The 15273-nt window shown below is 36.0% G+C and overlaps 1 protein-coding gene across 1 annotated transcript in view; it reads left to right on the top strand.

Annotated features, from left to right (window-relative positions):
- Positions 1–1655: 1655 nt before the first annotated feature.
- The window catches only part of LOC150088205 (pituitary homeobox x-like), a 268656-nt gene continuing 255038 nt past the window's right edge, over positions 1656–15273 (top strand). The window contains exon 1 of the mRNA XM_090370620.1: positions 1656–1744. Within this exon, the coding sequence (XP_090226746.1) occupies positions 1672–1744 (73 nt within the window). The 5' untranslated portion in view covers positions 1656–1671. The remainder of the gene's footprint in view (positions 1745–15273) is intronic.

Genomic DNA, 15273 nt, shown 5'->3' with positions numbered 1-15273 from the left:
ATAGTTACCTGAGAAGCTGTTGTGGACACCAACAAAATCCTCCAACTGCATCGATCATATGCTATACGAGCGGCATCGCAAATGTCATGCCCAAAAGTTCACTGATCCCATCCTTTCACCTAGTTACAGGTCTTCCTTTAACAACAGTTTTTGGAGTTGGTTTTGTTATGGTCTCTGTGACATCAGATAATGTGGTGGTATGCCATTTAAATACAAATGCAGTATAATATATATTAATACTGCATATAATATATATTATATATACATATATAATTACATACATATATAATATGTTTCAAAACGAAACAAATACCACGTTCAAACTCATGTTCCTAAGAAAAAAGTTGGTTGGCGTAAAACATTATTCCTTTTAACAGAAATTTTGGTTTAGAAAAAAAATTTAAAGAATGAAAGAAAAAATAATTATTTGGAGATTAATTATAATCGCTAATTACAAATAGTACAAAAAGTTTTAAAAAATAATTCGGTTGATTTTCACAGTGGGTAATCTACCTATTACGTTCAACTCTACGTCTTTAATATCCTTCTTTACTCAACACGAGATGTTTCTAAATGTTTCCTTGTAATTTTCCGCCGCCCGTTTGGCGATGAGAATTATAAAATGGCTTAACGGAAGCCAACCTGATACAAGAATCCGATTAAAGAAAATCTCCAAGAAACTCCGCTGGTGCCGAATAGAATTAACATTTGTAAGAAAGTTTGCGAAGAGCTCAGCGTTGAGGGTGCAGAAGAATCACCAAATCGAAAATAGTCGCGTGTTAAGTCGCAATAGCGTTCGTCCTATGTCACGACCCACCAACGTATGGATTTCTCACCTTAGCCCTCTGTAGACCGTTAGTTATGCTTGGAAGCCTCCGGTTTTAACTTAAATTAAAGTGGAAATCTCCTCGAAGCCTCAGATTCGGCCACCAGCCAATATATTCATCGCATGCGGCCAGGCACAGCGACGAACTCAATACCTTTACAGCAAATAGGAAACGCTCGTACAATCTCGAGGCTTAAGCGACCACGGCGGTGAGCTTTCCGGTGCAACGACGGCTCTAGGACGGATATTTACTCGTCCTGGCTGGCCAGCTTCTTCGTCAGATTGAAGAGAAGACACAGAACGAACGTATTTAAAGCGGCAACAGCTTGTTCTCCCCACATATTCGCGTGATTTCGTACAACCTGAATGCGGAAAGGACCGTTGCTGCTCTAGAGCGGAACATCTTCCTCCTTCGGTGCGCGCGGGAACAGAATGAGAAGGAGGGAGAGGAGAAATTCATGGAGACCCCTGTCTAGAGTGTCAGTGCCCAGGGGAGTGACTGCTGGGGACAGCGAGAGAAGCAATACTTACCTATGTAAAGTCGGTGGTTTTTCGTCCGGCAGTGTTCTGAACCACATGCTTAGTTGCCCCGAGTGATGAATGCATAGCGACCACTACTCTGCACCTCACTCTGGACATTTCAACTGGTTTCTTGTGCATTCTGTGAGCATTCCCCTAAGAACCTGTACCACTAATATAACGCTACGCAGGGAGTAGAGACAATTTGAAAAACTGGCAGTGTCCTCATCTGTATGCATGCTTATAAGGTGGAAGTTGTTCCGAGCGAGTGAACTTTTTTCAAGAGAGATGTAAGTACTGTCCATCGCAGTGAAGAATATCCTTAGATGCTCTACTTGGACTTGCTCTCCAAATCGACAGTTTCAAAATATAGAAAAACAGAGTCGTGCATTATGTTGGGTAAGTATAGTTTCTAACATTAAGGCCCGGATGAAGGAATTTAAAAAAAAATAATTAAATATTTGGGTGTTTTGAAAAAGCTTGGTTCAGAGGTGTTTTCTTTCCGTTCTTGAGGTTCCTCTTTATTAAACCAGTAACTAATATATTGTATGAATGCAATCTTTTTTTACGTATTTCACTGATATGGCGTAAACTAAAATATTTAAGCACTTTTTTTTTTTTTCAGTTTGCGGAATGATACGAAGTTTGATCATATTTTTTGCTGTTGAAATACTGCATAATGCCTTACATAAAACTGCAGCACAGCGGTTATTTCTGCCATTTAATAGCGATTGTAATAATTAAACGAAAAATAAAAGATAATTTAGTAGATTTAATAGTTATAATCACGCATACCACTTTTGATTAAAATTCGCTTAAAATCCCACTCATATAACGTTGCGAAGAGCAATCTTTTGAGAGGCCAAAATACAAATTCGCAAATAAACGTCATTGATTTATATTTTAACGCAGTGTTTGAAGTGAGTCGGGATGAGAATGGCGAGTGACTTTTTTTCAGAAAGTCTCAATTGCGATCCTGGTACCTTTTATGTTTAACTGTGAAGAAATTTGCAAATCATCTCGATACTATTTGGAAAAACTTAGAAAACCTCGCGCATCCTTTTTTTTTTTTTTATCTCCTCCTCACTTCAAGCACTACTCTAAATGCGTTACAAATATAGGAATATTAAATTGGAAACGAAATCATCAGAGAAAAAAAATATTAAAAAAAGAACCACCACTTCCAAGACTGCCAAGATTAGAAGTGCTGGCGATATCCTTACAGAATACTTACTCTACATTTATGAGCATTCACATTTTTTGTATATTGCGCATCTTCCGATGATAATGTGAATAAACACTTGTATATTCGATATATTACTTACAATTTTATTTTGCTCCTTGAAACGTTTAATTAAGTTAAAGTGTTATTTCAATTTACATGAAAAACATGGTGAAGGCATATACAAAATAACGTTCTAATTTTTTTTTAAGTTTTAAATATTTCTTATGTATTTCGATATATAAAGAATTCTGATTATTTGTTCTCAAAATGTTATGATTTTTACGCATTATGATCATAAAAGTAGTCAATACGCTAAAATCCCAAAAAGAACAAGTTTCATGATGGATATAATGAAACAAACGAGTGCATATGGAAAAAAAACTGAGAAGAAAAATTTAAATATCGCAGCCCTGTGCATTGATTCTCTTCTCCAATATAAATGTCTTTAGACATTTATATTGGAGAAGAATATAAATAATTATGTCTTGAGACATAATTATGCTATATAAATATTTATCGGATGCCCAACAATAAAGAGTTAATTGTTATTAACAAATTTTTGGATGTAGAATTAAACTTAATATTCTATAACAATATTTTTTTGTGCTAGCAGTGGCGTATTTTTACTAGACCAGCAATTTGACATTGGAGTCTTTATAAAAGCTACAAACAAAAGAAGGATATATACATTTGACAATGTATATCGCCCAATGCTATTATACATTTTTGCAAGACGTAAATCGCAACAGTTCTTAGCAATATCGAGGATAGTGGGACAATTTTATCCATAGGGTTGGCAAATTTGATGAATACAAGTTTCGTATCAATCCGGATATGAAATTCGATTCAGCATCTGAACAGCGTGATAAATTTGTGCGGTTAATAGCAATCCTGCATGCTTAGTTATAAATGTGTGGCTACGAAACAGAACAGCTGTGTTTAGTTTCAAGAATATGTTCCGTTTATAATTCGGCACTAGCACTAATCATTTTGAGTAAAATATAATCGTTAACAGTATTTAGCAGCCACGTGAGCTAGCATTACGGTCAATTCAAACACGTGTGCGACTGCACTTGTGTTGGCCACTCTGCTTCGTCAGGCCTAATATGTCAGCTTCTGCGAGACAGGTTTGTTGAAGTACGATCGGAGTACCAAACCAGTGCAGTGCCAGCACTTTACATTTAAACATTGCATCAACAGTTTGAACCATACTTCTCAGCAAGAATGACAAACGTTTATGAAGTATATATATATATATATGAATATAGTAATGTCGAAACGTCAGCGAATTGTTTAATACAAAATATATGGAAGCGAGATAGAATAATTGTAATTAAATGCGACAATAAAGATACCCAAACGGTTCAATCTAAGAAGTAGGCGCCCAGGAGGAAGAGTTCGTTTCTTAGAATGGACCACCATTGATATTATTGGTCTTGTACTAAATCCTTGTTAGTAATCGTTTGAAGAAAAATAAATGAAAAAGGTTTTGTATTATAGAAAAATATTTAAATCATATTTTAACAAATACTTTAAGCTTTTTTATAAATATTATGTCAACGTTTAAAAAATGCTTTGTAAAATAACTGAGTAACTGAAATCCAAATCTAAATAGCCAAAAGTGAAATATCAAAGCATTTTTATTAAGTAAATTTATTAAAAAGATAAACTCTTTGAATAAAATGCAACCACATAAAGAAAATATCAATGTTTATTTAGCCACGCTCTCTGGATTAAATGCAAAAAACATATACATTTTTATTTTTTAGTTCTTTTTCGCAATATGTGTTGAGTTTTCTGTCCTCACTTTAGCAGCACAGAACACCGAAACTCTATGTCGACAGCTGCAAATACACCAGATAGGTCTTTACTGGCGTTCCACAAGGTGTCCTTTCTGGACTCCTCTTCACAACCCTTTCCATCATACCAAACCAGGTCCTTATCCCTCGAATACTGGATTTTAAAATGGCTGAATAAGAATGCAGGTCTACCACATACTATTTAAAAATCTTTCATGCTCTCCAATTTAAATTTGCTACCACGGAGGTATCTCATCATCTCTAGGAACCACGTTATCTTGTCCGGAAAACTAAACTCGCCTGATATCTGGGCGATCATTGCCAGATCGTCAGGTCGGAATAGAAGCCTTACCAATGCGAGCTGCGTAACGTGACCTCCCTGTACTATGTTTCCATTTAACTCTAGTGAAATATTTAACACGTTATCCATAGACTTCCAGAAACTGTGCAACGACAAAACCAACAAGTCTTCCATTCTCACAGATATTTATACCCTCATTAAGCTCTAGGTGAGATTAAATCAATCTCAAAAAATCCGAATGTCTGGTATTCTCATTAACACGGAATACTACAATTATCAAGCCGCTTTGTATTAAGGCCGATCCACATGGTTCTAAAGCACGTCGTCTTAGTAATTTCGACCCTAAAATCGTCCAGCCATCACCTCTAAGTGCTGCTCATTCGTGTCAGGTGACTCTGATGGATCGCTAAACAACATCTGTAATATATACACGACAAATCAAACACGGTCAGATACATCATCATCACCATAGCCTACCCACCGATATCTGAAATCAACGAAAGTATCTGAAAAATCTAGATATCAGTACTTTCACCACAATAAAACCCATTTGCGGTAGAATTCTAGCTCCTCAAATGAACCATCTGCAAACATAAGCTCCCGCTTAAATTCAAAACTATAATGACTCACATGCTGTCCATACAAGGGCTGCCTGAACTTATTCAGGTAAGCATACCATCACAACCAGCCTTATTTCTGCACTCTCATTTTGGGACTCTTGCAGCTCATGGGTTCTGCCTGTTGCTCTCAGAGCCACCTTAAGCTCTGTTCCACCCATAACCGCATTCGTCTTGCTGACCGTTTCTACCGCAACGAATGTTCCAAAATGTTCACGCAATCGATGCTGATCTCATAAAATTTGTCAGTGACCGGATCTACAGTAAAGAGTATTCTGCGCCAACGTTTTCTAATCTCAAGCCTCCTTTCACATTGCTTCCTTCAGCAGTCAGCAGTCCACTCTACTCCATCAGTGCCAATAACTGGACTGAGTTTGCCAGGTATTTATTTATAGAACTCTAGGAAAATATCCAATATATTCATCACTCCAACTAATATATCGAGTGATATGATACAAAATATACTAATATAGAGAGAAAATATTTGAATATTTACTATTTCGGATATTTTTTACCCCTATAATAGGCTCACTTAATTTATTTATTTATTTTATTAATTTCAATAACTTACTTATATTAATTAATTAACATATAGTAATTAATTATGATTTATGTTAATATCAAATACATTTCCTTATAATTGCGATAATTCAGTTTCTTATTTTAAATTTTGGCTTAGTTGCCTTTCGTCCTCTAAGCCAGTCATCCGCTTGAAAAACCCAACCTGGTTCATTCAGGCAACTCACCGACATTTTATATTATTACAATTTAAGAAATGTATCAAAATATATTTTACGCGGTAAATAAAATAGCAATGACAACAAACAGTTACTGAACTATGCAAGTTAAATCTGGTTATTCCAAACTTTTTAAAAAGCTATCGTGATAATAAATAACACTAAAACTAAAGATTAAGCCTGTTCTAAACTTACTTTTCTATGTAGCATAGTTCCTTTTCTTCAACTAAAACGAAAATACGAGGATCGCTCAAAAAAGTTTATTTACCTTGGTAATAAAGAAATAACACAGGATAATTTTATTATATATATATTTTTTTTTTCTTAATTACATATCCCTTTGAGTTCAATGCACCCTCCATTTTGAGAGGAAATAGAAAATACCTGAAAAAACAAATCTTTGTGCTGGTCTCTGTAGAAAGCCATTTAGCTTCCTTAAGATCGTCGTCACTTAAAAATAGACGCTCAAGCAGGTGTTTCTTCACATTTCAGAAGAGAAAATAATCACTGTGGGCCAGATCTAGATAAGTATGGGCGAGTGATTTTACCCTTGAAATCCGCAATCCCTCACAGCAATTTCTTTATGGGACTTGTGTACAGGAGCAGTTTCATGAAAAAGCAAGGCACATTTTGTCACTTTCCCTCTTCTTTGTTCCTTTGTTTCCTCTTAAATTTTTTTGATGACAGCGACATGGGAATCACAAGTGATCGTTTTCTCGTGTAGCCTACCGAAAAGAATTCCCGGCAGATGGTTGAGTCCCTGAATTGCTGTGCAATGTTTAACTATGGCGTTGTCATTGCATGGACTTTTATTCGTTTCCGGATCCCAGTGATGAATCTACGAGATTCTCATATGTTTCAATACAGTTACAATTCCAGAAAGAAACCCTTTCAGGAATTGTGAATTTCGTCAAATTCCTCCCAAATTCGAGACCTGCACTGTTTGTCAAGTGGTGCGAGCATTCTTGCACTCAGCAAAAACTGACCTTTGGCAGGGCCAAGCAAGTGTTCAAGGAAGATGGACAGTACAAACTCCCTCAGAAATTTTATATTCTGTGGCAATCACAGACACTTTAATACATCTATCCTACCTAACCAAGTCTTTAATATTTTGGTCCTTCTGGAGTTTTTTCGTTGGTTATCCATGGCGGGATCATCTATGGATTCTCGACTCCATTTAAACTGCTTAGACCAAAATTTTATCTGGTATTCAGAAGGGGCAGTCTCACCATATACAGCTTTTCACACGATCATCAATGAATTTTGATTCATTCTCTTTTATCAAAAATTTGATGATGGCCCGATGCCCCAATTTCACGACACCCATGTCCTGTTTTCCTTCTGTTCTTCCGTGCTTCATTATTATCCTTCCGGATTTGTGAAATAAGATACAGATATTTATGAGAGTACGACAAAACTACAGATTATACATATATAACTCCTTGTAACAAGGGGAACTTTGGTGGCACCACTCTCATTACGATAAGGCTACTGAAATTTTAAATTACAGTATATGAAATTTCTCGATGGTCCAATCAAGACTCCAGTCCAATATAGGCAACCTTCTCCATCTAAAAACAAGGGACAGCGGAAATTAGAAAAGTCTAGAAAATGGTTTAATGCAATATCCGTATCTTAAATTAAATCACAGTACAGTAATCAGATTTTTTAAGCTTCATGCAGTAAACAAGCAATTACTCGTTTATGAGAATTAATCGAGAAAAAAGTTAATAAGTATAAATAGTATTAAAACACAGGTAGTAGTAGTAATGGCAAATGATGCAAGAAAGCAAGCTTATACAACATCAGCCAAAAAAAAAAAAAAAAAACACAGTTCACCTACCCATACCCTGCAAGAACTGTCTAGTTCTTCCTTGAATTTATTCAACCCATCCACTTCCACAACAACAACACATGGAAGCCTGTTCCAGCAATCAACCACCCGCTGTCTGAAAGCTAACTTCCGCACATATATCATGAAACCATCCTTCCTAAACTCGAATTTATACCCCACCCCTCATGTGTGTAGTCTCAACAAGTGGAAGAATGCCATTAGGTGAATTCAAACACAGACATAATCTTACATGTAGCTATTTCTAAGGAAAAAAAAAAAAAAAAATCAGAAATAGACTTTAAATTGTATGCATGATATATGCATAAATTTAAAACAGAACTGCACATACACAATATATACACTGTATAGACACAATATTTTGTTCGTAGTAGTGAATTACAATAGTGTAAAAGGCATTGATTTAATTGTATATCATATTGTGACTACCTTCACAACGAGTTGCCACGATATTGCACTACCTCGAATAAGTAACGCTTCACCAATGCAGAAGACTATTGTTGCTTATATTTGGAGGATACCACAACCCAGACGGCACCGTTTCAAGACTTATTGGCCTATCCTCGTTGGGTGGATAGGTACCCTGGCGTTGCACAATATGAGAGACGGCAAATGATGTACAATGTATGGAAAAATACTAATTGCGTTTGTCAGTAAATTTGTCAATGTGACTGGCTTATCTAAACACACACTAAAAAACCATTTGCACCATTTGCCTGATCGTACACCATTTGGCATGATTGCAACACAGGGGTAACTACCCACCCAATGAGGACAGACCAATAAGCCTTGAAACGGTGCCGTCTGAGTTCAAATCTCCTGAGAGACGGAAGGACCCCCTTAGGGATTTCTTCAATCGAAGCTGTAGTTCACTGATCTCATATATAGAGATTTTTCTCCCTGAGTTATTGCGTTTTTCAGCACCTACAACATATAAATCGACCGGTGAACACACGACAAAAGTAATATGAATTAGTGTCTCATAAGAACTGGCACACTGTTACCTAAACAGCCAAAAAACACCAAAAAAATCAGTCTGTTTACGATTCCTAAAGAGGCCGTTTTGTCGTTTGTTTGGTTTTTAGGAGCATTAGCAACTAAGGCCATATTGCTCCGGGATATGCGGTGGTCATTCCCTGACCTTTCCGCATCCTCCTTATTTGGTGGCCTAAAGAGGCATTAAAAAAATGGAAATACGATAAACTTCTCAAAAAAAATAAAGAAACGATGGTAAACACTTTGTTGTTTTTTATTATCATAAAATGAATAGCAACTGCAATAAAAGCAGTTCAAAACGAAGTTGAAACACAGCATGTGTGCTCAACTCCTCCCGAAATCGAGATACGATACATTGGAGGATGACTGCTTTCGAATCATGTAACAAGCACAAACAAGTTAGCTAATATAGGAGTTGCATTACATTTCAGGCCCAATCGAAGTTTTTTATATATTACTTTTATTTTTAAGCAGTATTCTACATTGATATTATAAAAATATGTTCATTAGAAATCAACTTGTCAAGGGGAAACCGCTTCACCACAACCAAATAGACGGAAATGTTGAAGTTGTATTATATATTAACTTGCTTTCCACTTGACATGGTTATCCTTATCTAGATGTGGGCCCCTGCCACTGAAGTTGTCATAATTTCTCTTTTAGTTAACCCCTGGCCTTGTGGCCGTGAAGGGGCCCGAATTGAGTGTATACAAAGTAATTGTTGCAATAAAGATTCCTTAATAAGGCGCTTACTCATCTGCGAAAATACTTAAAAGGGTTTTAAAATTCTTCTTTTAAGTCAACATTGTTCGATATTTGAAAATTATCGTTAAGTGAATATGGAAAGTATTTTAAGTCATTTGAACTGCAAAGAAACAAGACATATCACAAAGGTAAGAATTTAATTTAGTCGTGATTCGTATAAATACTATTAGGTCAACAAAAACACTAATACAGTATTAGCTAAAGTAGTATTTTCCGCATACGTGTTAAACGTACAATTGTAGAGGTCGTTTCCCTTATCTATAATTTAAATTGTCTGAGTTAAGTTTACTATTGGATAATGCTCTGTATATGGGATTTTCCTTCTTCACTTATTCGACAGGCGCCTCCGTAGCCAGGTGGGAAGGAGCAGCAGTGCATAACACACGCTTCTTGATTAGACCGGGGTTCGAGCCCGCCACCACCAAATACGGAGGATGCGGAAAGGCCAGGGAATGACCACCGCATATCCCGGAGCAACATGGCCTTAGTTGCTAATGCTCCTAAAAACCAAATAACAACAACTTATTCGATAAGTAAGGATGGTTACTTAATCACAAAAAACACTTTAGAATAGAAAGGAAAATCATCTCAGATACAAGCAAAACCCTAGTTGCGGAAGAAGAACACGATCGCATTCAGGCTTCAAAATTAGGCAGTATTCAGAATAGATAAAACGCTAAGGAACAGTCGTTTCACGTGAAAAGATTATGGACTGCAAAATAGCAGATTACAATCTGAAGAAATGAGATCAGAATGGCTAAACTTAGATAAAGAGCATAAGTCAAATATCATATTTAATTCAGCAATATTCTAATTGATAATCTTAGTACGACTACTATTTACTTCAAATACTGGTAAAATCTCACCGCAAAATAACGATAAAATGATTTAGTTCAACACTCCCTCTCTTAGAAAATAATCACAGAGTGCAATAAATTACGCTGCGTATCATGTGAAAATTGGTATACATTCAGTATTTGGGCAGATGTTGGACTAAGAGCGCAATTTCTACATAAGCGGTTTTCTTCCACTTTCGAAGGCACGTGGAACAAAATAAATCTGTGTGTACTACTAGAGATGACTATCCTGGGATATTGTTCGCGTTTCTTATTATTACAGATGCCTTCGAAGTATTTATTTCTTAACAGGCAAACCTGATTCAAAGCCTACGGTTTATGTTTGCACGCAGTGCTCTCCAACGATACAAAATATGTTCATTCAAAATCACAACTGCGGAATGTTTAATTTTCCCACGTGTAACGTATGTTCGAGAGCCTTACCAGTTGCACAACAAGACTTTACAATGCCTACTGATTCCTATTGGTTTGTTTTGTTTTACATTTTGAACATTTGCTGTGATTTTGACCTGACAGAATCATGCGAATGTTTTAGGCCTCGGTAAGCCTATATTTTATACTGTAATAAACTAGGGAGGAAATCTAGACAGCGCAATAAATCAAAGTGGATTTCATGGCGTCAGCCGTGCTTAATTCCCCTTCAGCTTCCTGTCCTGAGTATCGTGCGATGTTTATCCATGGAGATCCGTGAGCCCCAACATTCCGCTACTGATACTGATGAATCTAATTTCTTGCGGTATAATGAAATATGGAAGCTACAGCGGCGTAACGTATGATGACGAGAACTGCATATCTCTTGTCGAAAGGGAGGAAAAGAACACAGAGAGAGAGCGAGAGAGAGAGAGAGCAGTTGAAAACATGATTTTGTTTATCCACCCCTCCCTAGAGCTTGATGAAACAATCTAATAAATCGCCATGCAAACTTCTTGCCTGCACGAATCTACAGAATTGCTGCTCAGGCTATTTTACCTGAAGACTCCCAATTCAACCGATCTGTGATTTAGCCCCCCCCCCCTTACGATTTAAACTTATTTCCATGCATTGTATTCAGTTATTTATTATTATTATTTTATATATTTTTGGTATACAGGATGCAGGTTATTAAAATGTAGGCCATTCACGTAGAGAAATACAGCTTGAAGAATAATGGTAGATTTTCGGTTATTTGATTTATTAATCGTGTTTTCTAATTCCCTTTCGATCTCACAAAAAAGGTTTGCCCCTCTTCCAGTCTACATATCACTGACCTACAAACCGCTTCACCACAACCAAATTACCAGTGGTTTACAGCAAACAAAATAAATAAATAATAATAATCAAAGCAAAATTCTAAAGTCAAAAGAGTCACTTCTAGATTTTAAATTACCTGTCACCAAGATAAAAAGAAAGAGATATAAAATTACAGTTAACTATATTAGAAAGAAAATGCCAGCTTAAAATAATGGAATACCAATTAACACCAGTCGGGATAAGCTATCACAGTTGTGACCAATCTGCTAAATACGATGACCAGTTAGATACCACGCTAGCGTGCAAACCTAGTTCTTAATAATGGTAGATTTTCGAAACTTAATATTTCTTAATAATGGTAGATTTTCGAAAAGATATTATTGTTGTTATTTTGGTTTTTAGGAGCATTAGCAACTAAGGCCATATTGCTCAGGGGATATGCAGTGGTCATTCCCTGACCTTTCCACATCCTCCGTATTTGGTGGTCGAGGGCTCGAACCCCAGTCTAATCAAGAAGCGTGTGCTATGCCTGCTGCTCCTGCCCACCTGGCTACGGAAGCGCCAAGATATTATTGCATAGCGAAAGTATCACTTCGCTATGCGATAATTTTTTTTATATACAAAGGAAGAAAAAAAATTGAACAGGTTTGAATTTAAAAATGGATAATGAAAAGTAAGTTTTCTTAATTTCAATGTTTACTAAATGGTGCTTCATCGATTCCTCTCTCTTTTTTTTTTTTCCTTCCCTGATAGTGATTCTAAAGTGTACGTAACTACAAGTGGTTCTATAGTCATGTTCGGTTCGCCGATAATTTATTAGCTAAAGTGCCAATAAATTACTGGTGAACCGAATTCTATGGAATTCGTTTTAATTCGATATCGATTTATAACGAATCGATAAGAAATCAAGAATTTTGGCTGAAATCAGTTACAAAAGAAAAAAAAACTATAACACACTCATAAATTATGTAATGACAGTTTTGCGAAGTATGTTTTTTTTTTGTTTTGTTTTTCTGTTGCAAAACACTTTCTGCAATTCACTTTTTATCTTGTATTTCTTCAGGCGATGTTATTTCTTGTAAACTTTGTGGATTAAAATTGCACCCTTCGAACCATTTGAGGTAAAGTGAACACAGCAATAGTTGGAGAGCGTAATACGTAACTCGTTCTCAAATGCCCTGCAAGGAACAAGAAAAAACGAGATGCATAAGTTAATTAAAGACCTTCAATGACGCCGAGACCGTCATGATATTTTAAAAGTGTCACAGCGTCTTAAGAAACAGAGTTGATAATCAGCACTTAAGCCAACGAGTACATAGTCCTAATCAATGTAAAGCCTTCATTGCAAGTGAGCTTAATGGACTAATTGGACGTTGTGCTGTCACTCATATGTGAATGTCTGAAACACATCAGTACAAAGAAAATGCTTAATGGAAAGACACTGAAATATCACACTTTTATGCCTGCCTAAATTTCTTCATCAGTCCTTTTTTCCTTTTTTGTTTTGTTTTGTACAAAATTCAATATCTGTGATAGGAAAATACAACTTCTTAATTGCATACAGGACTTCCTCATAGCATAAACTTCACATTATAGTTAGCACATGAACTTGCATTTTTTAGGGAATGGAGTGAAAGCAGATACTTCTTCGATGCTAATGTATCAATAGTAAAGAAGAAGTTACTTAAAATTCGCAGTGAGACGGAGATTAGATCATATTAAGAATTAAACAGGACGAAATATATTTTCGCACAACGCATCTACACAAACATTTCACAAACACTGTGTGTGCCATCCCTAAAGCAGGCAAGTGACATTCTCATATGCCTTAATGTTTTTAAAATATTGTTTTCAATTTTCCTACACAATTATTGATGAACTCTTGTTTCAGTTCTCTGCAATCGTATACATGCTTAAATAAGGTTCGTTCCTGTTCAGCATATTTGTAAATACATAAAAAAATCTAAACATCCCACAAATATGCTTGGCTATTCTTACAGAGAAACTGTACTTTTGATTCAGTGATGGCTACTATCTCTCTAACTTAAGGCCAGTCGCAATCTGTCTTGCGAACTTTCCGAAAAAATAAGACATTTTGGACCTTCTGTTCCAGTAAAAGACACTATCGCGTAAATACTATTCGTAAGAGCTTTTCAAACGAATACTGAAGGCGCCTCCAATCCCTGAGAACAATTCCTCTTCTTAGACATTGCATTTATTATGATGATTGAAAGCACTGTATAAAACCGTTTACTGCATGCTTTCAAAAATTTAACCATTCTAAACAGGACAAAAGGTCTTTGTAAAACATTTGCATTCTCTAATCATGACTTTAATCCCATTAAGACATGAAGTTGTTGTGACATTAATTCCATTAAGATATAACTATGAAGTTGCTGTTGTAGGGTTTTGTAAAAGGCCCGTTAAGATTCCTTGCGTCACGAACGGGAGTCGAACTCAAGGCTTTTCCACCGACGTGGGAAAGACAGTAATTATACCAACTGTGCTACCCAGGAAGATATAACTATAAGTACAATTAAAAAATACATGTACTGTTACTCCCCCCCCCCCCAGCGATATTTATTGTATGTAAAAAATCACGTTCAGGGACCTAGACTGATCCTTTGATCACATGCAACCTCTCCTCCATGACGACTTCTCCTTTTTATTACTTGCCTGAATATCCTGACATCGATAGGAGTTTGCATGTGATCAAGGGATCGGTATAGGTACCTGAACGTGATTTTCTTCATACATTAATGTCGTGGGGCGTAACAGTGTTTTTTTAATGTTGTACACGCGTTTAAGTTAACTGTGGCTAAAATCCACGTTGTCTTTGATAGACAGTTGATAAATGATTGTTAATCTGATCTAAGTGGTCATGTCAGAGTATAAACAAATTTTAATCTGCTGCTTTATTGGATACACTTATCACAACGCTGTCATAAGACTACATATTAGAAATCTGCTACGAAATCAGAGGAATTTCTAATTGCAAAAAATATAATAATAAAAATAAAAAGGAGGAGACTCCAGCTTCATTTCAGAAAACTGAATCTATTTTGAATAAATTAATAATTGTTCAGAATATGACAACGCACCACAACCATGTGGATAAAAGCAGCAATAAACAACACTAGAATAAATTGATTAGTGTTAAGAATTAGTAAAAATTGCATTTTTACACGTGACATTTGGGAGGTATAAAATGTTTGATATGAGTGATTAGCAATGCCCATTTCTAATATAGTTGGGGAAGGACTTTACGTGCTTTTCTATAGAATTATTCTTTTGGTAATGACCACTCTAATACCACGTGAATATTAAGATAGTTTATTCAGTTAATAACTAAATTCGTATACATTAAGGCAACGTTTCGGGAACCTTGCCGATACCCATCAACAAATCATATATTACCTGTTGTCAGCCTGCTATATATTACCTGTTCATGTCTTAACATATGGTAAGTAACATATGGTATTGCCTGAATAAACAAACTATCTCAATATTCACATGGTATAAGAGTAGTCATTAACTAAAAGCAATTCA

Source organism: Mastigoproctus giganteus, chromosome 3, assembly GCF_048544385.1.
Source record: "Mastigoproctus giganteus isolate SK-2022 chromosome 3, ASM4854438v1, whole genome shotgun sequence".
NCBI lineage: Eukaryota > Metazoa > Arthropoda > Arachnida > Uropygi > Thelyphonidae > Mastigoproctus > Mastigoproctus giganteus.
The sequence above is the reverse complement of the archived record's forward strand: the minus strand, read 5'-3'. Positions and strand labels throughout refer to the sequence as shown.